The 23,983-nt window shown below is 40.8% G+C and overlaps 8 protein-coding genes across 8 annotated transcripts; all 8 read left to right on the forward strand.

The window, feature by feature from the left end:
- Positions 1-27: 27 nt before the first annotated feature.
- LSM04_000668 (DNA-directed DNA polymerase) lies at positions 28-4,896 on the forward strand (the record flags this gene model as incomplete). Its single annotated transcript, XM_067338319.1, has 1 exon — positions 28-4,896. The coding sequence occupies one exon, from the start codon at positions 28-30 to the stop codon at positions 4,894-4,896; it is 4,869 nt and encodes a 1,622-aa protein (XP_067193654.1).
- A 494-nt stretch (positions 4,897-5,390) lies between these two features.
- On the forward strand, positions 5,391-6,232 carry LSM04_005525 (uncharacterized protein; the record flags this gene model as incomplete). Its single annotated transcript, XM_067338320.1, has 2 exons — positions 5,391-5,479; positions 5,752-6,232. 2 exons carry the CDS (start codon positions 5,391-5,393, stop codon positions 6,230-6,232), a joined length of 570 nt encoding a protein of 189 aa, XP_067193746.1.
- A 33-nt stretch (positions 6,233-6,265) lies between these two features.
- On the forward strand, positions 6,266-6,865 carry LSM04_002508 (uncharacterized protein; the record flags this gene model as incomplete). Its single annotated transcript, XM_067338321.1, has 2 exons — positions 6,266-6,509; positions 6,573-6,865. The coding sequence occupies 2 exons, from the start codon at positions 6,266-6,268 to the stop codon at positions 6,863-6,865; spliced, it is 537 nt and encodes a 178-aa protein (XP_067193688.1).
- A 356-nt stretch (positions 6,866-7,221) lies between these two features.
- On the forward strand, positions 7,222-8,928 carry LSM04_008706 (Squalene epoxidase; the record flags this gene model as incomplete). The annotated part of the gene is made up of 1 exon (XM_067338322.1): positions 7,222-8,928. One exon carries the CDS (start codon positions 7,222-7,224, stop codon positions 8,926-8,928), a length of 1,707 nt encoding a protein of 568 aa, XP_067193799.1.
- A 956-nt stretch (positions 8,929-9,884) lies between these two features.
- LSM04_000607 (Kinesin motor domain) lies at positions 9,885-12,053 on the forward strand (the record flags this gene model as incomplete). The annotated part of the gene is made up of 1 exon (XM_067338323.1): positions 9,885-12,053. The coding sequence occupies one exon, from the start codon at positions 9,885-9,887 to the stop codon at positions 12,051-12,053; it is 2,169 nt and encodes a 722-aa protein (XP_067193651.1).
- A 1,213-nt stretch (positions 12,054-13,266) lies between these two features.
- LSM04_001944 (uncharacterized protein) lies at positions 13,267-17,568 on the forward strand (the record flags this gene model as incomplete). Its single annotated transcript, XM_067338324.1, has 1 exon — positions 13,267-17,568. One exon carries the CDS (start codon positions 13,267-13,269, stop codon positions 17,566-17,568), a length of 4,302 nt encoding a protein of 1,433 aa, XP_067193671.1.
- A 953-nt stretch (positions 17,569-18,521) lies between these two features.
- Positions 18,522-21,233, forward strand: LSM04_002593 (T-complex protein 10; the record flags this gene model as incomplete). Its single annotated transcript, XM_067338325.1, has 1 exon — positions 18,522-21,233. One exon carries the CDS (start codon positions 18,522-18,524, stop codon positions 21,231-21,233), a length of 2,712 nt encoding a protein of 903 aa, XP_067193690.1.
- A 1,579-nt stretch (positions 21,234-22,812) lies between these two features.
- On the forward strand, positions 22,813-23,229 carry LSM04_004328 (Ubiquitin-conjugating enzyme E2; the record flags this gene model as incomplete). The annotated part of the gene is made up of 1 exon (XM_067338326.1): positions 22,813-23,229. One exon carries the CDS (start codon positions 22,813-22,815, stop codon positions 23,227-23,229), a length of 417 nt encoding a protein of 138 aa, XP_067193729.1.
- Between the last annotated feature and the right edge of the window lie 754 nt (positions 23,230-23,983).

Below are 23,983 nucleotides of genomic sequence, written 5' to 3' on the forward strand. Positions count from 1 at the left end.
CTCTTTTTTTTTTAGTGTTTGTACACCATGCTGCGACGGCTGTTTAAGCCAAGGCGTGCAGTAGTGTTTCTTCGTTTGTACGACACTCCGATTGCGTTCAGCACAAGAGGCATTGTTGCACAGCAGGCGAGTGCGGCTGCAGGAGTGGCAGCATCAACGCACAAGTCATCATTGAGTACATCTCCCGTGCAGCCATTTGATATTCTTGGACAGTCAAATGTAAAGGCTTTCCTCGCTAGGGCACAATATACGCTTTTTACGATTGGGTGGTGTGCTGCAACAGGTGATTTCTCTCTTTATTGCGCTACCACAAATGAACTTGTTTGTATGAAACCTGATACCGTATGGAAAGCAGCGTTTTGGATGGAAGAACGTATTGGTGATGATTACATTGCAGGTATTGTGTTCCCAAGCGATGGTTCCTCAGCTCTTAAGGAGGCGGCATCTTTACTGAAAGAAAAGGCCCGAAAACGTGTTGTGTTAGCACCAGATACATGGGGAATTTCTTTTCTTGCATTAAAAAATCAACAGGAGTTTGTGCGAGGTATGGATCTCCCTACTAGTCTTGAGCATGCTAATTTTCTCTTAACAAAAAAAGCATACAAAAGTTCTTTTACTAATCCAACCGTTTTTGACTTTTCATCAGGTTCTTATATTTCTTCTGATTCTGCAGACTCTCTTGGTGCGGCACGAGATGCCCTTGTCTCGTGGTGTGTTTTATTTAATGTTCACAGAAAGTTTGGGACAACTGGAAACCGTAAAGTAATGAATCCAATTGACCAGATTGTTCGTCGTGTGGTAAAGGCGGTTAACATTTTTGTGGTGGATATAAACGTTAGAGTTGGTAAAGGAACTATCGCAGAAGGGTATACTATGATTGTTACTATTTATGATGCTCAGAAACGATCTCAGTCAGTTCACATGATTCGTAGTTTGGCGGAGGAAACAGTTAAACGTAACACGTTAAATGGTCTTCTTTACGGTGAAGGGACTTCATCAATTTCTCTATTTGTTCCTACAGCCCGCACTAAACCAGCACAATTACTCGCCTTTGCAAGAAGTTGTCGTCCATCATGTCCTTTTTTCGTTGCTGAAGTCTCTAGTTTGGCACCGTTCTTTGTGGGAACAAAAGTTGCTGCAGGTCTGGACGACGAGAAGGATCCACGTGCTACATGGGCCACTATTCGTTCAAACTGTTTTCCTCAGAGTATACATAAGAAGGATGATGAATTTTTGGATAGAAAACTACAACAAGGATTTACAGCTCTCGCTAATAAATTGTTTTCTGATCGACTACATCGTGTATCTCCAGCGTTGATGTCAGCTGTAAGTAGTATTCCTCCTCAAGAAGATCCACAGAAGGCATTGGAGAAAGTATTTAAACTTGAAGAAGAAGAACGTAAAAATCCAGTTTCTCATGTAACGCGATCAGCTTTTCTTAATAATGTTAATATTAATGATGCTGAGGTTGTCTTTCGTCTACAACAGTGGCGTTCAATGATTTATGAAAACCCTGAAAGACTTGATCGAGAAAGAAAAGTAATAGCTGGAATGTCACGGTATTTAATACTAGATCTTGAAACTACCACAGTAAGACGCTACAAACGTGTTGCAAATCCTTTTACAAAAGAAAACTTTGTTGTGCTTTCTGGTATTCGTGACTATAAGGGTAAAGTGTTTATTCCGACACGCTACTTTAGTCGAACTATAGCCCTTCGCTACGATGATTTTAATGTAACAAGTACGTGTAACCTAGTTGAGGGATCATCCAAGTATTCCCTATTTTTACCTCCTCTTGATGACTATGATGTTATAGTGGGACACAATATTAAATTCGATATGTTGCATATATGGCGTGATGTAGAACTTCGCCGTTTCCTTAAACGAGGTGGAAAGATATGGGATACCATGTATGCTGAGTATTTACTAACAGGACATGAAGTAAAACTTGGTCGTGGCGCAGGTTTAGAAGATGTGGCAAAATCATACGGAGGACAAACACAAAAATTAGATGCCGTGAAACAAGCCTGGGCTAATGGAAAGGAAACGTATGAAATTCCATATTCAACATTAACAGAATATTTACATGGTGATTTAGAAAACACAGAACTTATTTTTAAAAAACACATGGAACGTGCTCTTACACAAAGACAGGCTATTATTATAGCGGCTCGAATGGATGGACTCCTCTGTACAACAGAAATGGAATACAATGGTCTTAAGACAAATGTCCAGCTTGCTATTTCACAGAGTAATGAATTAATGGTTAAAGTAATGGAATTGCGAAAACATCTTGATAACGCTATCCCTAAAGAAATTCCTACTGATTGTCACAAGTATTTTAATTGGTCTTCAAATCAACACCTCATTGCCTTTTTCTTTGGTGGAAAGCTTAAATTGAACACAAATGCTCGTGAAAGTAAACTACTTCCTGGAGAAGCATTTGAACGTCATACACTTTTTGTGCCGGCGGCAGAGTATACGGTGGATAAATTCCCCAAAGGTGTATTCCTGCGTCCACCGGTGTATGTTATTGGACCAGCAGACTGTCTTATCGTAACTGGTGGACCATTAGAAAAGGGTACAAAGATATTTAAAACGTACTATGAAGCTTATGTAAAGCAGGCAGGTTTCCGTAAGAGTTCTTCCATGACGGATTCACTTAGTCGAGAGATGGTGGCTGTGTCTAGAACAGAACCGGATAAACGGAGTGAACCTAATGCCCTTGTTAATTTACTTCCTAGACGTCATCTTTTTTTATTCATGGCAATATCTCCAACAGCAGCTGGTACTATCAATAAACTTTTCTTAAAAAATGCGGTAACAGGGGAGTCTTTGACTATATTAGCAGATTATCCAGATAAGGCTAATAAGTTACGTACTTTTATAGAACGTCAAGTCAACACACATACTGAAATGTTAATTCCTACAGATGATGAAGGTGATTTCTCTTCATCTAGCAGTAATGCCTTTTTAAATGCACATGTTACAATTTTAGCTAGAGATGCACCTTTTTCATGCATTCGTTTGTTACAATCGGATGAAGGTATAAAAACGTATTTGGCATCCCATGATGGTCATATTTTGAGTACGAATGCAACACCACCAACAACAACGGGAACAGGTTATGTGATTAGTATGGCAGATACAGTTTCAACTCTTGCCTATTACCGTCATTTATACGGAGCTGAAACTGAAGCTGCGTGGCGATCACGGGGTAGTTGTGATGAGTCAAAACTTGTTTTTCCTTTAGCTGCACATCCCCGTCCAAGTAATTCAAAGAGTGCAACAGCTGAAGCTTTTAAGAAAAAACTTTTACAAGAAAAAAATATGAAACCAGAAGATTGGTGTAATTATTACATTGATACATTCCTTCAGATTGGTAATGCTGCTTTACAGAGAGAAGCCGTTGAACCTGATAATTCTAGTAAAAGGTCACGAAAGTCGAAAAACAAAAATAATACAGGATTAAATGAAAATTCACCTATTCTTCTACATGGGCGTCGTGCATTCTTTGGATACTATAGTTCACTTCCTGATTATGAACGTCGGCGATTAGCTCTAATGACAATGATTGGTAGAACATGTGCTAGTATTTATGATGCTTTTGCAGTTCAATGTTCTCATGATGATGTAGTAGAAGTACAAATTCGTGGTCGTTTGTCTGCATATGTTCCAAGTCAGCTTGATGCTGAACAAGTAATGCGAAAGTTTCGTAGTGCAAGTACGAGACAATTACAGGTAGGTGAGGATTCGTTGAACTATTTTAAGAAGACTCATGGAGATAAAACGGCAGAGACTATATTAGAATTACGGGCTATGGAAAAACTTATTGGTACATATTATGAAAGTACTGATGGGGGTACAGGAATGGTATCCCTGGTACATAGTGTTGATAGTTGTATTCATCACGAACTCATACACAACAAGACGAATACTGGTCGCCTTGCAAGTGCCAATCCTAATTGTCAGAACATTCCAACAGAAGAAAAGTCAACTCTTCGAGAGATGTTTATTAGTAGGTATGGAGAAAAAGGAATGTGTATTGAAGCAGACTATTCACAACTAGAAGTTGTTGCTTTAGCTGCACTTGCGAATGATGAGCAGATGTTAGAGGATCTTCGCTCTAAAATAGATTTTCATTGCAAGCGTGTTGCTATGATGCGACCCGATCTTCAATATACTGAAATTCTTCTTAGGGCGAAAAAGAATAAAGAACCAGAATTTGTAAAACTTCGTCAACAGGCCAAAATTTTTTCCTTCCAGCGGCAATATGGTGCTGGAGTAAAAATGATTAGTCAAAGTACCGGATTGACACAAGAACAAGTACGTTCTTTAATTGAAAAAGAACGCGAAACATACCGTAGGGTAGATGTGTTTAATAATATGGTCTCTTTGTCTGCTAATAATTTTGATGCTTCACTTCAAGATGGATCTCGCAACGTAAGAGGACATCAATTTTTTAAAGGTATGTTTCCAGTTATTACTGGTAGTCGTTACGTTTTTACAGAGTCAGATGTACCAGAGGGTATGATGCGTGATAGAGCGCTCTCTGCTAAGTCTACAAATTTTTCTCCAACACATCTGAAGAACTATCCGGTTCAGGGATTTGCTGGCGAAATTGTGCAAATCATGCTTGGTTTACTCTGGCGACATTTCCTACTGAAGAAAAACTATAATGAATTGGCGGTCCTTACCAATACTGTACACGATTGTGTTTGGATAGATTGTCATAGTGATGTTTTTCTTGAAGTTGCACGTGATGTGGAATCAATTATGAGTAGTGTGCGTCAGGTACTTAATCGTCTCTACCCAGAAATGAACGTTACGGTGGATTTTCCCTGTGATGTTGTTGCTGGTGAGAGCATGGGATCACTTCGTCCTATAGCTCGATAGGTGATTCTATACTGGGAACACTTCCTATGACACCTCAAGATTTTGTTTTCATTGTTGTTGTTGTTTTTTTTTTCTTTTTTGTAAACCCCTTTCCCTTCCCCAAGCAAAAAAAAAAAATTGCAGAAGAAATAAAAATAAGACATAGAGGAATATAGAAAACTCTATTCCATAGAGATTACTGGAGTCCCTGAGGTGGTACCTCTGTAAGTGAATATATATATATATATATATATATATATATATATAAGAAATGTGGAGTAATGATAGTGGGTTTGTGTGAAAACTACAGATAACAGAAGAGAAGAAGAAGAAAGGCAATGATGTGTTGGGTTCTCTATGCGTTTCACACATAATTTTACTGTATCACTCAATATCCTCGCTTGGTTTTCTTCTTAGAGAGGTTACTCATTGCTCTCTTTCTTTATTACTACTATTACTAATATCATTATTATTTACTTTCCTTTTCTCTCCTTTCCTCTATAGTATAAAATATAATGGCCGATGTTTACTATGATGGTAATGATGGTGATGACTTCAACAGAGTAGTGGATCGACTCACACCAGACCCACTTCCGCCACCACCGTATGATAATAATAATAATTAACACACAACAGCGTCTCATTCTTCTTCACAGTATTATACAACGCTCACTTGATCGAGCAGAGATTCCAAACCGGAGTTCAGAACGGCATCAGCGCTCACCAGCGGCTTTCACTTCATTCGATTCCACACCACTCACAGTGGGAGAGAACACATACCTGAACTGTATGCAGCAGCTTATGCTGGCACAGTTTGAAAGCTTAGATAGGAAAGATACAATGTTATTCCATTCAGAGTCATTTAGGGTGCGACAGGAGGGATTTCACATGGGAATACAACGTTTGCTGCGTCTCACATTTAGAAGAAAACCGTTCATTTGTTTCTCCGCACTGTGATGATTGTACATCTCCTGCAGTCATTGTGAACAAGGAGCTAGATGAAGGAACCCCTATAACTTCAGCTGTAACTGTAACCGCAACGAGTGACTCTAGTTATGTTTCTAATGTTTTGAAAAATGCCTCTGCTCTTGTTGATGTGATATGGGAAGAAAGTAACGGGCGGCAAGTGTTAGTTATGGATCAGATAAACGATATTGGTGCGATTCTTCAGGGTGAGGAAATGTTTCGAAACGCGTTGCTGATGTCAAAGGAAAGTAAAAATTTGCTGAATGCACTTAAAGATACTTCGACGCTCTTATGTCAAACGAGTGAGGTGGCTCAACAGCTTCTCCAATGGGAGATGGAAGAAAATAAAAAAGTAAGTAGTAATGAAATTAGTGAAATTGATAAAATTTAACCGAACAAATCTACAAGAGATTGCTTTGATATAATGCCTACAACCTCTCTTTTAACGTTTGAAAATAATAATGAAAAGCTTTCAGTTTCACAAAAGGGAATTCCTTCTTGTGGTAGTACTATTTATTCTCTAAAGGATATTGTATTATTAGATCAATCGCCAATAAAGAGTGAAAATTATGTCGATGACTATCATGAATTGTGCAATAGTGTGGGATCATCGTGTAATAAAAGTTTTCATATCGACCCATCGACAGAGAAATACCCAACTATCGTTGGTAATGTCTACCGCAGCTGCGCCCCCCACGTGATATGGCAACTCCGATTCCAAAACTTCTAAGCGGGTGTTTTACGATTTTCAAAGAAGGCTCCTGAGGAAAAACACCTGCGATGGTGGACGGTATTTAACGCGAGCGATATTTTATACGTTGAGTTGGACGACAGTGAGGGTTGTATTGGGGAGGCGAAACCACCTATATTTCAAAATGAATGCTGTTGTTTCTCTGTGTACTTTAAGCAAAACTCTAACGATGTTATAAGACGCGTGCGATTATGCTGTACTAAGCGAAGTGAAACTCTAGCGTGGTTTTTTGCACTTCGCCGCTCGTCTCAGATGGCTAATTCTCGAAGTTAAATCGTATTTTGCGTAAGATGTTTAGTTTCATCTTTGTAATTGCTATTTCTTTTTTTATTTATTTTGGGTGCTATCGTCAAAATTGTCATTTCAATTTATCGTACTTTTGTTCTTGTATTTTATTCTATGATGGGTTTTTTCTTTTTTTTTATTCCTTTTTTTTTTTTGTAACGTTCTCCCTACGTCTGTTGTGATTGTTGTTATTCTGGTTCTATTTATGGTGATAATGCTTATTATTATTTGACCTTCCTTTGATTCTTGTATTTTGTTTTTATTCTATATATATATATATATATATTGCTTTCGGTACTATGCACAGGGATTTAATTACTTTCTTTTCATAGTAATAAGTGTACATGCTCTTCTTTATTCTTCTTTTAATTATCATCGCTCTAGCGGCTCTGAATCACGCGGCCTCTCATGTTCGATTTAAGCCTGTCCGTTTGAATTACGACTATGACGTTATTGTTGTGGGCGGAAGTATCGCCGGACCGACCATTGCAAAGGCACTCTCAGATCAGAACCGCAAAGTGCTTCTGCTGGAGCGCACACTCTTCACAAAGCCGGATCGCATTGTGGGTGAACTCCTGCAACCCGGTGGAGTTAACGCATTGAAACAACTTCACATGGATGAGTGCGCTCGCTCTATTGGGATGCCGTGCGATGGGTACGTGGTGGTGGATGAGCGCAGGCATGAGGTGCAACTCCCATACAGTAAGGGACTGCAGGGTTATTCATTTCACTTTGGAGATTTTGTCAATAACTTGCGGGAATATGTGTGGCGCAACTGTGCAGCAAATGTCACAATGCTTGAGGCCACAGTGAATGAAGTGCTGGTGGAAGGAACGGGATGTCAAGAACGGGCATACGGTGTTGAGTATTCCATTGATGTAGATTATAAGATACCAGATACACCTTTCCGCAGGACACCTTCGGCAACACAGACAAATGGAGAGAAAGTAAGACGTGTTGCAACGGCGCCACTCATTATTATGTGTGATGGAGGTGCATCTAAATTTAAGGCAAGATTTCAGCATTACAATCCAGCACCAAAGTATCACTCTAATTTTGTTGGTCTTATTGTGCGTAATGTGAAACTACCTGTAGAGAGACATGGTACTGTATTTTTTGGCAAGACAGGTCCTATTTTGTCTTATCGCCTTGATCCCAATGAAATTCGCATGTTGGTAGATTACAACCAACCAACTCTTCCGAGCTTAGAAAAACAAAGTGAATGGCTTATTCAGGATGTATCACAATACTTACCTGCTGATATGCGTAGTGAATTTATTTTGGCCGCTAAGGATCCTAATGGTATTAAGTCCATGCCTGTGGCACGTTACCCTGCAACATTTCCTTCTCTTAAGGGTTATGTAGGAATTGGTGATCATGCAAATCAACGTCATCCACTAACTGGAGGAGGTATGACTTGTGCCTTTAATGATGCTCTTCATTTGTCTAGACAACTTGATTCTATTCCTAAATTGAGGAGCGAAAATGCTACAGATATGGCTATTATTGAAGATCAAATTCAAGAAGCTGTTGTAAAATATGCCCGAACACGGTACTTACATAGTAGCTGCATCAATATCCTTTCCTGGGCTCTTTACGCTGTTTTTGGTATCCCAGCTCTTCGCAATGCATGTCTTGATTACTTTTTACGTGGTGGTGAGTGTGTGACTGGCCCCATGTCATTATTGGCCGGTGTAGATGCAAGTCCCCTTCATTTATTGCGTCACTATTATCAGGTAATGTTTTACGATGTGTTTAATCTTCTTACTTGTAGCGGTGCGTACAGTTGCCCTGGAGAAGAAAGACCCGGTCCCCTTGGAAAGTGTTTTAACGCAGCTACCTTCTTTGTGAACCCGTTTCGTCTCGTTAATGCCCTTTACATTCTTATTGTGTCAACAGCTGTTTTTGTCCCACTCGCCTTTATGGAGTTCGTCTCTCTCTGGCGGTTTATTGACCCAACAAATTTCATCTCCACTTTGATACGAAAAGTAAATGTTGTGCTATATCGAGCCTTCTTTGATGGCAAGAACCGAAAGCCGGTGGGTCTTTAATGAGATCTAAATAACCACAGAAAACACAGTTTTTTTCCTTTCCGCATCGCCCCCTCAGTGGAGAAGGGAAAGGAAGAAAAGGAAAAAGGAAAACAAAGAAAATATATGTTACCAGGGAGAAAGCAAAAAAAAAAAAATACGAAGTGTGTACACATTTATCTCTTTTTCTACGGAACGGAGATCCTCTACGGTTATAAATGGTACACCTGAAGGTACGTCAATTAAGCGAGACGCACTTGTGTGTGTGTGAGAGAGAGAGGGAGAGAGAAATTACAAAAAAAAAAAGAGAAAAGGAACGGCAATATGGAATAGCAAGAAAAAAGAAAGGAATGAAAGTATAAAAAAGGCAACAGCAAAGAGAGAAAAAAAAAGAAAGAATTTAAGCCAAAATACAAAAGGACAAGAGCAATGAAAAATGGACACTCTAACATAGAGGAAAAAAAAGAGCAGCAGTTTGACCACACACTGGGCTCTTTAGGAGTTTTTTTTTTTTTTACTTAAAGAAAAAAGGGAGGAATAGTTAATAGTTATTGAATAAATGATATCTTCCTCCAAGGGACTCTATCATGGTGCATTTTAACTGACGATCTTTGTCAGTCGTATGTGCTTCTGGAGAAAACAGGGTAGCTGTAGGGGGGATATGGGTCGTAGAGAAGATCGTTGTAATTAGAAAATCATGGAAACGGGAACTTTACTCTGTAAATATCTTCAGCTAAAATGAAGTTGATATCACAAAAATTAGATGAATACCTCTTCCTTTCGGTTTGACTTAATTGTTCGGTTTTTTTTTTTTTGTTTTTCTCCTGTTCTAGGAGTTTCTTTCTTGGGATTCTACATTGAAGACCAAGTAGAAGAAACAGAGTAAGAACAAAACAAAGAGGTCAAGCAAACATACAAAAAAACACAATCAGAATCACAAAGTAACAAATCCCAATTTATTTTTGTAGGGAACACAAATGGAACCGCAGCTTCAGGATCTTCTGGAACATGGTGGTCTATCTCACGCCATTCAGGGATTCATCGATGGTGGCATCGTCAGTGTACAACAACTTAAACAACTCACTATGCAAGACTATCAGTCAGTTGGAGTTATTGTCATGACTGATCGTCGCAAACTCTTTGAACTCATTCAATATATGAAAAGAGAGCAGACCAACGCCTCTACTAACGCCGGCGCCGCTTCATCAGCGGAGATGTCTCGTAACGCTGATCAGAACTCCCACACCTCATCTGCACCAATCGTGAGAAACACGACCCCGTCCAGACGCAGCAGTACTCCTTCTGGAGCACAGCGTAGAGCAGAGCACGAAAATGCAAAGTTGTACGAAGCCAAACAATCAGCAGGTTTAAGACGTGATCCTGTTCATATGGGTGATGATTTGGACACCTCAGCATCAAAGGCTACACCCAGTTCACGTCCCGTTAGTCGCCTAACGCGGGCCTCTCCCACTCCACTAACAAGAAGACCAGGAGAAGGTGGCGTAACGAAGCGAAAGGCAAGTCGCATCGTCGTTGTTGTTCGCAAGCGACCACTCAATTCATCCGAGTTAAGTGATGGTTTGTACGACGTTTTGGCAACCGATCCAGATAATACTCATGCCATCGCTCTTTTGGAGCCCAAACAAAAGGTTGATCTTACAAGATATATTGAGAAACACCGCTTCTCATATGATTTAGTTCTTGATGATAAGCAAAGTAACCGTGATGTCTACGAAAAAGCTTGTAAGCCTCTTGTTGAAACTGTTTTTGAAGGTGGTTGCGCAACCTGTTTCGCCTATGGACAGACAGGAAGTGGAAAAACATATACCATGTTGGGAAAAGATGATCAAGAAGGTATTTACCTTATGGCGGCACGAGACTTATATGCACGACTGGAACCAGGTATGAACATTGTCGTGTCTTTTTTTGAAATTTATGGAGGAAAATTATTTGATTTACTTAATGAACGTGAAAAACTTGCCTGCAGAGAAGACAGTCGAGGTGTTATAAATGTTTGTGGTCTTACTGAACATCGTGTCGATGATACTGGTCACCTTATGCGTGTTATTGACTATGGAAATTCTATCCGAGCAGCAGGTTCAACTGGTATGAATGCTGATTCCTCGCGTTCACACGCCATTCTTCATATAACTGTTTTAAACTCCAAGAATCGTTTCTTTGGTAGATTTACTTTTATTGATCTTGCAGGTAGTGAAAGAGGAGCAGATACTCTTGACAGTGATCGCACAACTCGTCTTGAAGGTGCTGAAATTAACAAATCATTACTAGCTCTTAAGGAATGTATCCGGGCTCTTGATCAAAACCATCGACATATTCCATTTCGAGGTTCAAAGTTAACAGCTGTTCTTCGTGATTGCTTTACAGGTAACAGTCGTACTGTAATGATAGGAAATGTAAGCCCTGCAAGTGGAAGTTGTGAGCATACATTAAATACTTTGCGTTATGCGGATCGTGTTAAAGAACTCAAGAAGGATAAATCCTCTCGTATTGCAGCAGAAGAAATTATGATTGGACAAATGCCAAGTGAAGAAGTTGAGACTCTTGGCCTTACTGGTACTTTTGCTCAACGTCGGGCCCGTGAGAAGAAACTCAGCACCCGATCTTCGAGCCAACTCTCACAACGTGAACCAGGTACACCAAATACAAAGTCATTTGGATCTTTTGGCGGGGGTTATCGCCCTAAACCCACCTATCACCGTGGACCAGTAAGTTCCAAAGATGACGATTACCCGAGTTTCTCAGACAGTATTCGCTCTGGAAAAGTTACGAGTAGTGGTCCTGGAAAGGCTTACAGCAAAGCAACACCAAAACACAGTCGAATGGGTAGTGAGACCTCTGTACGTGATGTCAGTCCATATGAAGTGACTTCATTCGCCAGTGGTGATTCATTAGATGAAGAAGAAGATAATGTTATTTTGGGTCATCGTCGTCATATTGATGCTATGATGGAACTTCTAAAACAAGAAATGACAGAATTGAATGGTGTTGAGATGCCGGGCGCCTCCATTGAGGTCTATTGCAGAAATGTTGACAGTATACTTGCTCGCCAATCAAAAAATATTGATATTGTTAGGGGTACTATAAGGCAGTTAATGAAACACGTTGAGGCTCGACAATGCCGGTAAGTAGTTAGGCTGGTTAAAACAAAAAAAAAGGTGCGAAAAGTTCTTTTTTTATTTTATCTTTGTTCCTGTGGTTGTTCCACCAAGAAAAAAAAGAAAAAAAAGATGTTAGAGAGACTATGAGAAGTGGGAATACAGAGAGGTGCTGCTTTACTTGTGTCACGCCAAAAAAAAAAGGAGGGAGAAAAAGAAAAGGGGGTACAGGGAAAAGAAAGGAATACAAAAGGAGAATGAAGACACTGCTTGCAATTCGAGAAAAAAGGTGAGAATCATTCTTGAGAAGAGTATGTGTGTACGTAATTGGTTTTCTTTTTCTTTTTTTTTTTCTCTCTCTCTCTCTGTGGCTTGACAGGCATGTCTGGGTTGGTGGTTGTGTGGGTAGAAGAGATGTAAACATTTTTCATCGTTATCAGAACTATACGGGTTTTCTGCGCATGGCAGATCGCGGGCTTGAGCCGCCTAGGAGACTACCTCAGCCGTCTTGGAATCTTTATGGACACTCCGTGCACAGGAGCATTGTTAATAATGAAGAAGTAGAAACAAAGGAAACAAAAAACAAAACAACAACAACAACAACAAAAGAATAAGAAGAAAGAGTAAAAAAAGAAGAAAAATAAGAACATAGAAAACACGTCTGTTTTTTTTTCTTTTTTGTTTTCGTTTCTGAATGATATTGTAGACGATTCTCTAGTGGCGGCGGCAGAGACATCGTCTGTGAATAAACTTCTCTTACGATTTTTCCTTCTTTGCGTTTTCCGCACTTTTTTTCCCTCCTGATAATGCTCCTGGAAAACATCTATTGCAAATAAACCGTGCACCTATGAGTGTGTTTGGTGCTTTGGAATAAAAGGTAATGGAAGTACACCGTGCATCTATGATTGAATGAAAACACCACTTTTTCATAACATTTGTTCCTCATTTCCTCCTCCCCCCTTCGAAGAGTTTGAGGTGGTATCTCCCTTTTGATTTTTTTTTTTGTTTTCTCTACAGTTCTTCTTCAGCTCTTGTGGTCTGTCTTTATATATGTATATGCGTTTTTTTTTTTTTTTTCAACTCTGTTTTCTATACCTTTTTTTTCTCCTTCTCTTCTTTCTCTTTTCTTGATATTATTATTATTATTGTTATTATTATTATTTTTTTTGTGTGTATGTGTTCTTTTTATTTTTGATTTTAAATCTTAACATGTATATGTATAATATAGCCCTCTGTTGAAGCAATGAAGAGAGCTCAACAGTTTCCCGGCAGAACTCTTCGGAATCGTGTCGGACTTCGATGGGTCTCTTCATCTCCCTTTCCACTACCGACGGAGGCAGCGACGGTGCGCACAAAGGGATATGGCCCCACGAAGGATCTTTTTAAAGGTGTCGATACCACTAAAGGACTCGTCGTGGAAACTGTTATGCACCCAGCAGATGCGGAGATGCAGCGGCGTGTACTTTCGCTTTCTTCTGCGGATGTAAGTGTGTACACTCCGCTAGATGTTGAGACCGGTACAGAGGAGAGCAGTGTACCTGTACAACGGGAAGACATTGTAGCCATCGCCCCTGATCAACTGGCGTCTGTGGCAACAGTGATTGTGGATCAATTAAAGGAGCAGCTAGAATTAAATAGTTATGCTGCAGAGGCTTCTCATAATGGGCGCTCAGGAAGTATTGTAAACGCCATTGCGACGTGTCTGCGACAAGAAATAGATCGTGTTGTTCTTGAAACGCATACTCAAGAGGCATCCTTTTCTCGCATGCTTCAAGAAAGTTCTGATGTGATTTGTGCGAGGATTGCATCTGTTATTCATGAAGAACGAGCTCACTTTCATGTAAATGATGCCGATAAAAATAATCAACATTATTCCTTACTTTTACAAGAAGTAAAACTATCTATGAAGAAACTAGAACAATCCCTAAAAGAGGCTTTTGAAGCGAGTGTTACCGCTAACCAAGGGAAAGATCCCGTTCCTGAGGATCTACGTGGTCAAATTGTAACAGCTATTGAACAGGCAACACGTATGCAACAAGAGCATATTTCTTTTGCTCTTGAAGACATATTAGAAAGAAAATTAACATCACAAGGTTCCCTACCACCTACGCCTCCAGCTCTTGAAGACATTGAAGGTGTTGTGAAAACTGCCATGACACGTGTAATGGATGATACCCAATCTGAAGTACGTGAATTAATGCAGACTCTACGTGAAAAAACGAGTGCAGAAAGTACGGTATCCCCCAGTAAAGGTGAAGTAGCTCTAGAGGGTTTATTGGCTACTTACGGGGAGCGACTTGAGGAGATGCGTGAGACCACTTATGAGTTTTCAGACTTGAAAGAGCTCTTAATGGAAGTTCACAATCACCAACAAACAAACATGACAGCAATACATGATGTAGAGAGAGAAGTGAAAAAACTAAAGAAGGAACTCATGAGTGCACTGCATGAGTTAGCTGAAGGTTCCTCTAAATCAGCTAAAATAGAAGAAAAGGGCGATAGATTCGGAGAGTATTGTGACAAGTTGGATGCTTTGGCTGATCGTGTGACCTCCAGAGTAGAAGAACAATTGAAGCAGCAGCATGAAGATATGAAAGATCTTCCAAAGCGATTAATTGAACTGGAAAACGTAATTCGTGAAAGAAAGCAACCCGTTGTGGATCATATTCCCTCACCACAGGAATTTGATGATGAGCGTATGATTACATTAGCACAGAGTATTAGTGATAGTATTCTGGCTGCTTTAGCTCAACGTGAAGAATTGTTCAGCAAAGCACCAAAATCGGAATCATCATTTCCACCACCAACAACACCACCAGTTCCAGTAGAAGTACCAGTACCAGTATCGCAATTCACAAAAGAAGAATTAGCGGAGGCTGTGTCTGCGGTACTTCATCCTAAATTAGATGAACTGGCAGCGACGATGGAATCCGCACATAAAACGAATACCCTACCCTCGCAACTGGAAGAATCTCCGACTCTCATAACAGACGAACAACTTCTTACCGTTGCCCAAACTATCAGTGATAGTTTGCGAGGTGTGGTGAAAGATATAGTTACTACTAATGCTACTACTACTAAGTCAACGAATGTAACACATATAGAAGAAACTAAAGAAGCTATCCTGGAGCGTCTGGGGGAGTTGAAACAAAGTATTATTGCAACCGTACAGGAAGAGATGGGACGTACACACGAGATTGATTTGACACCATTTCAGAACTATCTTGACGAAGTTATTCATGGAATGAAAGAGGAGTGGAATAAAAAACAGGAGGTCACAGAGAATAAGATTAAGGCTGTGGTAGAATCCCTGGTTGCAAGATTGCAAGAGCAACATCAGGAACGAGAAAGACGAGAACAAAGAGAACAACAGGAACAACAAGAAAAACATATGTCGAAAAAGGATATACAAGAGTTGCGTAAAAGTAATGATGAAATACTTTCGAATTCCTTTACATTGGAGAAAATGACATCCATCACAGATCGTCTCCTAGCCGAGATAAAAAGTTTTGTTGACGGTGAAACTGCCTCTGTATCATCCTCACTTAACACAGTGCGTGATGAAGTTCGAGAAGTTACCCAACAGTCATCTGCAAATCTGAGTAAGAAGCTGTCATCTATAGAGGCCTCGTTAAACGAATCACGAGTAATGGAGCAGGACAAAGATCTTCGTGTAAGAACAGCTATTGAAGGGGTTACGGCAAGTCTTGAAAGTTTAAAAGAAGAGAACAACTCTGCTGTACAAACACTTTCATCTATCAATAGTGCGGTTGCGGACATGGTACATCAAGGCGCAACTACGGCTAATGAGATAAAGGCGCAACTGATGGCTTCAGAGGAACGAGTAGGAAATCTACACACGCAATTGACAACAGAACTATCAGAACATTTCAATCAATTGCATACAGAAGTCTTAGATGGAAGACGACGAATAGATGAGTTAATTTCATCTAGTGCAGACCATAAGGGTATGACAACAGCAATGGAGACAATGCGGGTGAAACTTGATACTCTGGGCCAAATACTCGAAGACATTTCAGCATCAAAAGCTACGCCACAACCACCACCTCCACAAACAAAAAAACAAGAAGAAAAACATGTTATAAATGCAATAACAATAGAACCGCGACTTGACAGTCTTTCGGCTACAACACAGGAAATACTCTATGAGTTACAAAAGTTACGCTTATCTCATGAGACATTACCGTCACCGTCGTTGCCGGAGTCACCAGCAACACTGCAACAACAACAACAACAACAACAACCATTGTCTGATGTGAGGGTCACTAAAGAAAGTTTGGAGGAAATGGAAGGACGATTAAGTGGACGTTTGGATGCGGTACAAAGTACGCTCAACAGTTTGAAAGAAATGGATGCATCCGCCGCTCTTAGTTTAGATGAAACGCCAGAGCCAGTACCTGCAGCCGAGGATGGTAAAGATCGCTTGGCAGAGATGGATGCCATCATTAAACTTGCAAGTCTCTCGAGGGGTGTGCATGCAAAACAAATTCGTGAAAGACTTATTGCTCTGCGGTCGTTTTTTGCTAAGGCAAAGTTTGAGAATTCAGAAGAGAGGGACAAGGAAGAACTTTTAAAAGTGTTGGAAAGTAATCGTCTTAAGCTAAAAGAGGATATGGTTGATGTCGAATCTGAATTGGTTGAGAAGGTGAATGAAAAGATTCAGCAAATGCAAGATAGCTTATTACTTTCGTTAAAGCAAAATACGGCTTCATCAACCGAATCTCATGTGCGACAACTTCAGAACGATTTTGATACTAAGAGTAATGAACTCAAGTTGCATCAGGAACAGTTTGTAATAAAGCTTCTAGATAGAATTAATGAATTAGAGAAGTCACAAGGCATGAACAGTGCAGAAATGACCGAAGAAATGCGAAAAAATCATAAGGAGTGGCGTGACACATTATTCCATGTTCTCCAACAAGATGTACCATCTGCACTCCGCGGTACTGTAGGGGAATTATTTGCAGATCAACTTCACTCTGTGAAAGATCAGTTAATTGAACAAAAAACACAAGAGGAAAAGAGCAGTGCCACATTGCTCTCCAGCATGCAGCAGGTCTCACGGGATGTGAGTCAATTGAATGATCTTGGTGGGCAAGTGCGTGCTGCAGTAAGTGGAAGTTCATCACAAGTTATTGAGGAAATTCGCCGTACAAATGAGGGACTAGCAGAACGTATTGAACGGCATGTATCAGAAGTGGTACGTCAACGGGGAACGAGCGATGTAGAGCCTTCTGTTTCATACGTGAGTGTTACTGAAACTGCTGTTGCACCTACTCCTTCTACTCCTGCTGCAGTGGTGTATTCAGCACCATTGTCTATCTGGTGGTTACTTGTATTGTCATTTGTTATAATTGCCACTATTATGGCAGGCGCGTACTTTTTGTGGGCTATAGTGCTTGTAACTTTTGTACCTGTACCACCACCAGAGGAATTGTTGCTGAATTCTTCTACAGCACCGACGCCGCAAAATACACCCGCACAAAGAACAAAGAGGTCACGTGTGGTGGATGAAGTGATTTAGTAGATTTCTTTCATACATAGATCTTCGTTATCCCATCTTTCTTTTTTTTTCGTTTTTTTTTTTTTGTTTCTTTCTTCGAATGCAAGTACTGTGCAGATGGCATGTCTATTTTTCTTTACTTCCTTCTCTGTTTGTGTGTGTTTGTTTATGAGTGAATGTGAAAGGGAACGTGGGTACCTCTGCCTATATGTACGTGCTAAAAAAAAAAAAAGAAAAAACTCTTCTTTGTTTTGCGAATGTTTCATACCATATTCCAATTCAACGTTTCTTACTTTATATTTTTCTGAAATTGTTTTGCTTTTTGTAACATATATTTTTTTATTGTTTCTTTCCTGTTTGCATCTCTTTTTCATTCTATTTGCTTTTCTTTCTTTTCTCCTTTGTGATGAGAAGTTAGTTTTTCTTTTGTGTTTCTCCACACCACGCATCACTGCACTGTACAAGGAATAAGTACTGCAGGGACATTTATTAGCGGGAGGGGGTGACACACATCTTCCCCCGTTGGCTCGTAAACGTTTTGTCATTAATTCAATAAGGTGGAGGATTTGTATTTGTTGTACATATTTATTGTTATATAGTATATTCTGCTGTAAGGTGTAAGTGAGTGGGTGAAGGAAATCCAAGTTAAAGAGCCGCTACTTGCACATCAAAGCAGGCAAAAGAGAGAGAGAGAGAGAGAGAGAGAGAGAGAGAGAGAGAGAGAGAAACCTTCACGACGAAATACACCTGTACGGGACGTATTTATACACGAAAGAAGAACAGGAAAGAAGAAAGAAGAACGAGAAGAGCAAAGGTACACACAAAAGAAAAAAAATAGTAGTGAGAGAAGCGCGAAAATAAAGTAAAGGAAAAGACCAGAAACAGAAAGGGAATTCAGGAAATTGACAACTGGAGAATAGAAAAAAAAAAAACAATCAATCAAACAGAGAAAAAGTAAAAAAAAAACGACAATAATGGCTGACGTCACAACACCACGAGTGGGTCGGAGTCAGTCTTCCTCACGGGGAGTAACAGTCGCCGCCTCGCAGAGGCAGAAACCGAAGAATGCCCCGTTTAAGTTTCTGCGCAAGGACGAGGGACGTCTCTCTTACACATGCCAGCTAGAGTCACCGCTGGCGATAAACAACGCAAATCACAGCAACAGTATTCGCGACGGTCCATCATCGGAACGGCGGGGATCACGATCACTGCGGGAGGCCATCGCAAACGATATGCGAAAGGGAAAGAATCACGACCCCTTCGAGGCGGTTGTAATTGCAGTTCCCAAGCGTGCACCACCACCAAATTCGAGTCTACGCGATGACTCACAGCCTCCTCCTGATACTGCACAGGTTATGGAGCGCAGGTCAAGCCAGCCTCAACAACAACAACAACAACAACAACAACAACCAGAACAACAACAACAACAAACACAACAGCAACAACAGAGACAGCCACCACCGAAACAACAACCAACGAAACAAAAGCCACAACACGCGGCACGACGGCCTGAGTGGGTAGACCCTGAAATTCCCGAAACAAACGGAGATGCAGCGATTGGGGCCGCTGCAAAGCAGCAACAATATATGCAGCAATCACGCATTTCTGAGGAGTCGGATCGGACGTTGGAACTAGCGATACCGCCGAGGTTTAACACAGGACATAGTCATTCCACCCCACGGAGGGAAGGCGAGTATGATGATATGGAGTGGCAACAATCACAGCAAAGACGGTGGCGAAACGACGATATGGTGGATAACGGTATTTTGCGTCGAGCCACCCCTCGCCGCTACGCTGATCCTGTGGATGTAGAAAATGAATACTCCCGCGGGAGCCGAAATTTATTTCGGCGTCCACAACGGCAAGAGTATCTTATTTCACGGGAACAAGACTTAGTAGAACAGCTTGAGGATGAACTGCGCGCTGCCAAAGAGGAGCGAGGGCGGTACCACCAGCTGGCAACGCATCTAGAACGTGAAAGGCAGCGGTTTGAAGACTACTGTAATGGTGTGGAACGTGGTTTTGAAGTGGAGCGTGCGGAGTTGGATGCTGCGCGAGCCTCTGGACAGTGGCAAGCGAAGAAGGATGTAAAAGTGATAGAGGAACGGTACAAGTCCACACTGGAGTTACTGCGGACGGAGAGAGAGTCAAACAAGAAACTCACAACAGAAAATGAGTTTCTGCGGCAGCAGCTCGAGGGAATTACGACACGCATGCGGGAAGCACGCAAGTTGCAGAAGGCGGAGACAAGTCGCCTACGCCGTGAAATTGAGTCACTCGCCCGCCGTAATGAGGAACTGCTTGAGTTAGCTCGCGAACAACAAATCGCAGCACTCGAGAGCGGTGCTCGTGTGCCGCCGGCAGCAGCCATAGGCACCAGCTCCCGCCCGCAACGACAAGGAAGCGGGACGAGCACACGGCGGAGTAGCGATGACCCGTATTACGTGGTGGACGACCTCCTGTCAGAGGACGGCGAACTCGAAGAAGAAGAACAAGAACAGCTGCAGCAACAACGCGCTACTGATGTAGGGGAACGGGAGCGCAGACGCATTGAACTAGAGGAGAGACGGCGTCTTGAAGTGGAAGAAAAAGAGCGTAAACGTCTTGAAATAGAGGAACGTAGACGTCATGAGGCGGAAGAGAGGGAACGTAAACGTCGTGAATTTGAGGAACGTAAACGCCGTGAAGCAGAGGAAAGGGAACGTAAACGCCTTGAAATTGAGGAACGTAAACGTCAAGAGGCGGAAGAAAAAGAGCGTAAACGTCTTGAAATAGAGGAACGCAGGCGTCAAGAAGCAGAAGAAAGGGAACGTAAACGTCTTGAATTGGAAGAGCGTAAACGTCTTGAAATAGAGGAGCGTAAGCGTCAAGAGGCAGAAGAAAAAGAACGTAAACGTCTTGAATTAGAGGAGCGTAAGCGTCAGGAGGCGGAAGAAAGGGAACGTAAAAGTCTTGAATTAGAGGAACGCAAACGAAAGGAGCGAGAGGAGTCTGTCCGTCGCCAGACTGAGGAGCAAGAACGTAAACAACAACAACAACAACCGCAACAAGAGCAGCAAGATTCACGTTCGGTCTCGATGGAGGAGGTGGAAAATAAAACACAGGAGCCACGCGTTCAGCGACGGGCCACTGGCCACCCTCTTCATACACCACGTGCCCAGTACAGCAAGGCCGCTGGCAACGAAGTGCAGCAGCGGGCGTCCCCACGCACTGTCTCTCCCGCCGTCTCGCGCAGGCCTCGCCGTACACCTACAGTAGCGGAACTTATAGCCGATGATGAGCCCATGCCAACAGAAGACTTTCCAAACGACGTTGTGGTATCGCAGGCAGCTCTAGGTGAGAACCCAAACAAGCGTGAGGTTTTGTACCGCAGTGGCAAACGTGAGATCCACTACGCTAATGGCACGCGAAAGCTCATCCTCCCTTCTGGCCATGTAGTGCTGTACTTTACAAACGGAGATGTCAAACGCACATTTCCGTCTGGAAAGAGTATGTACTGGTACGCTGCTGCACAGACGACACATGTGCAACATGCGGATGGAGTTCAGGTATTTCAATTTCATGCCTCTGGACAAATTGAACGACATCTACCCGACGGCAAAAAGGAGATTCTCTACCCTGACGGCATATACAAAGTTATTTTTGCCGATGGACGTGATGAGACAATATTTCCAGAAGAACTATAAATTTGTTTTTTTTTCCTTGTTCTTCTCGTGGTTTCATTTAGTTTTTTCTTCTCTTTTTTTCCTCTTTTTTTGTTTCCATTTATGTCTTTATTTTCCTGTTTTTACTACTATTTTTCCGCTCTTTTTACATCTTTTCTTTCACTCTGCGTTTTTTATGGGACTTGGCGGCGGTCAGCACTTGGTTGCTGTTTTCTTCCGCCAATGCGAAGAAAAAAAAACAAGAACGAACTTCAGCTGGTTGCATTAGTTGGTTGCTACTGTTCTTTCTGTTGTAGGTCCTGCAACCTGAAATAGTGAACGAGGCACGTTATGAGATGATGAAATATATATATATATATATATCACTCCTTTACATTGTTGCTACGTTCATGGTCTGTTGACGTCTTTTTTTTCTTTGGCTGTAGAGTCATCAATTTTTTTTTGTGCTGTTCTTGTTGTTGTTTGTTTTCTCAGTGGACGCCTGTACTTTTTGTTCGTTCGTGTGTTTGCTTTTCATCACCATAGGCAGTAGATAATTCGAGAAGAAGAAAAGAGAAGGAAGTGGGACAACAAGAAAGGTAATAATGAGAGCTTGAGAATATAAATGAATAGATGGAGAGGTGATTGGAGAAAAGGAGCTGTGTAAACAGAAAAATAAAAAAGAAAAGAAGAGTGTGTATGTAACGGTAGTGTAGAGACAACGAAAAAAATGCTAAATAAAGAAGAGATAGATAGATAGAGAGAGGATTAAAGAGAAAAGAGAGAAATGAGAAGGGTACGTGGCATGATATCCTGCCGGTTGCCCAAACAAGTACAAAGGGTCAAGGAGTAAGGTTAACTTAAAACAGGGAAAAAAGGTGAAGGGGGACATGTGGTGACAATAAACACCTACACAAGGGGTTTTCTTTATAGAGTTAAATTAGGCACCTCTTTCTATGCAATAATATATATATATATATATATACGCGTGTGTGCTTTTCGTGTCTGTCTGTTTGTGTCTTTCTCTGGCCCTCATATTCATATCTCTGCATACATATATAGAGAAACATGTATAATATACATACATGTGAAGCCTTTTTTTTTCTATCTCTGACGGTTTACATTACCCTGTGTTTCTTTCTCTTTCTCTCTCTCTTTGTGGTGACACGACGATTATTATTATTATTATTATTTATTATTATTATTATTATTACTATTATTATTATTATTATTATTATTATTATTATTATTATTATTATTATTGTTATTATTACTATTTATATAGTGGTTGTGTTGCCCTTTTGATCTCCTAGTCTTTCTCAACATTTTCCTGTCTCTTTCTTCCCTTCTTTCCTCACGTTACATTGAACACTTCATTGCTTTGGCTGTACACATTTATCCCCCAGATTTTTTTTATTTATTTATTATTGCACTCAAGGTCGTTTTTTTGTTTTCCTCTTCTTTTCTTTTCTCTTTTTTTTTCTTCGTGATCTTGCTTTTCTTATTCTCAGACCTCTGTGTTCATATTTTATTCTCTATTAGAGTTTCCTCAAGAGGGAAGCAAATAAAATAAAAATAAAAGGAATCAAACAAAGTTACCCACTGCTATAAAAAAAAAACAATGGTGGAAGTGCCGCGTAACTTTCGGCTGCTGGAGGAGCTCGAGGCGGGCGAGAAGGGAACGGGTTCAAACCAGAACGTGTCTGTTGGCATTAGCGGAACGGATGATATTTACTTGCACGACTGGAACGGTACTATTGTTGGGCCCATTGGCACCACCTTTGAGAACCGTATTCTCTCTCTAGCCATTTACTGCGATGAGGACTACCCAAAGAAACCACCGCACATACGGTTCATCAGTCGTGTAAATCTACCATGCGTTAACGCCGACGGTACAGTGGACAAAACAAAGTTTCACCTTTTTAAGAACTGGGAACCCCGTTACACTATGGAGAATTGCCTTGCAGAACTGCGTCGTGAGATGACCCAGCCAGCCAACAAGAAACTGCCCCAACCAGAGGAAGGGTCTCGATATTAAAGAAGAAGAAAAAGAAAAGGACATGTAGCAACAACAACAACAAGTTTAGCAAGACCCTACGACAACTGTCTTAGATGATGAAATGGACTATGCAGACTAGACAGCAATAGTCAGGACATAAAAAGAGGCAGAGTGAGTGAGCGAGTGTGAGAGAAAACGCGAGAAAAAAGAGAGAGGTGAAGAGTGAAGGAACAGACGGAAAAATCAAACTGGAAAGAATGCTTGGAAAGGGGGAAAACAAGAAATAATGGAGCAAAAAGATAAATGCGACGACAAAACAATGAATGACAGGAAGAAAAGGGAGAACAATGACAAAGTATATATACATATATACTGGGGAGGAGTGGAGATCTTGAAAAAAAAATGATGAATATCTGCGGAAGTGATAGTAGCTATGGTGTTATTGCAGGTACATGACCTGATTCCTTCTTTTTTTCCCCTTTCCCCTATTTCTGGAGACTTTCCGTTCCTCTTTCCATCTACCTATTTTTATGTCAAGTTCTGTTTGTTGAATGGGGAGCTTACTGAAGATATTGACACTCTTTTTTCTTTCTTAATATTCCTTTGATTCACTTTTTTTCAGAATTATATTTAACACCTTTATCTTTATTTAATGTTCTTTCTGTTGCCATTTATTTTTCTGGCGCTTTTTTTTTCTTGTCGTTGTATTCATTTTCTTTATATATATATATATATATATATATATATATATATATAAAGGGTGCTTTATTCCCTCAAGATCAGCCAAAAGTTA

The sequence above is a fragment of the Trypanosoma melophagium genome, assembly GCF_022059095.1.
Source record: "Trypanosoma melophagium isolate St. Kilda chromosome Unknown ctg15segment0, whole genome shotgun sequence".
Classification (NCBI taxonomy): domain Eukaryota; phylum Euglenozoa; class Kinetoplastea; order Trypanosomatida; family Trypanosomatidae; genus Trypanosoma; species Trypanosoma melophagium.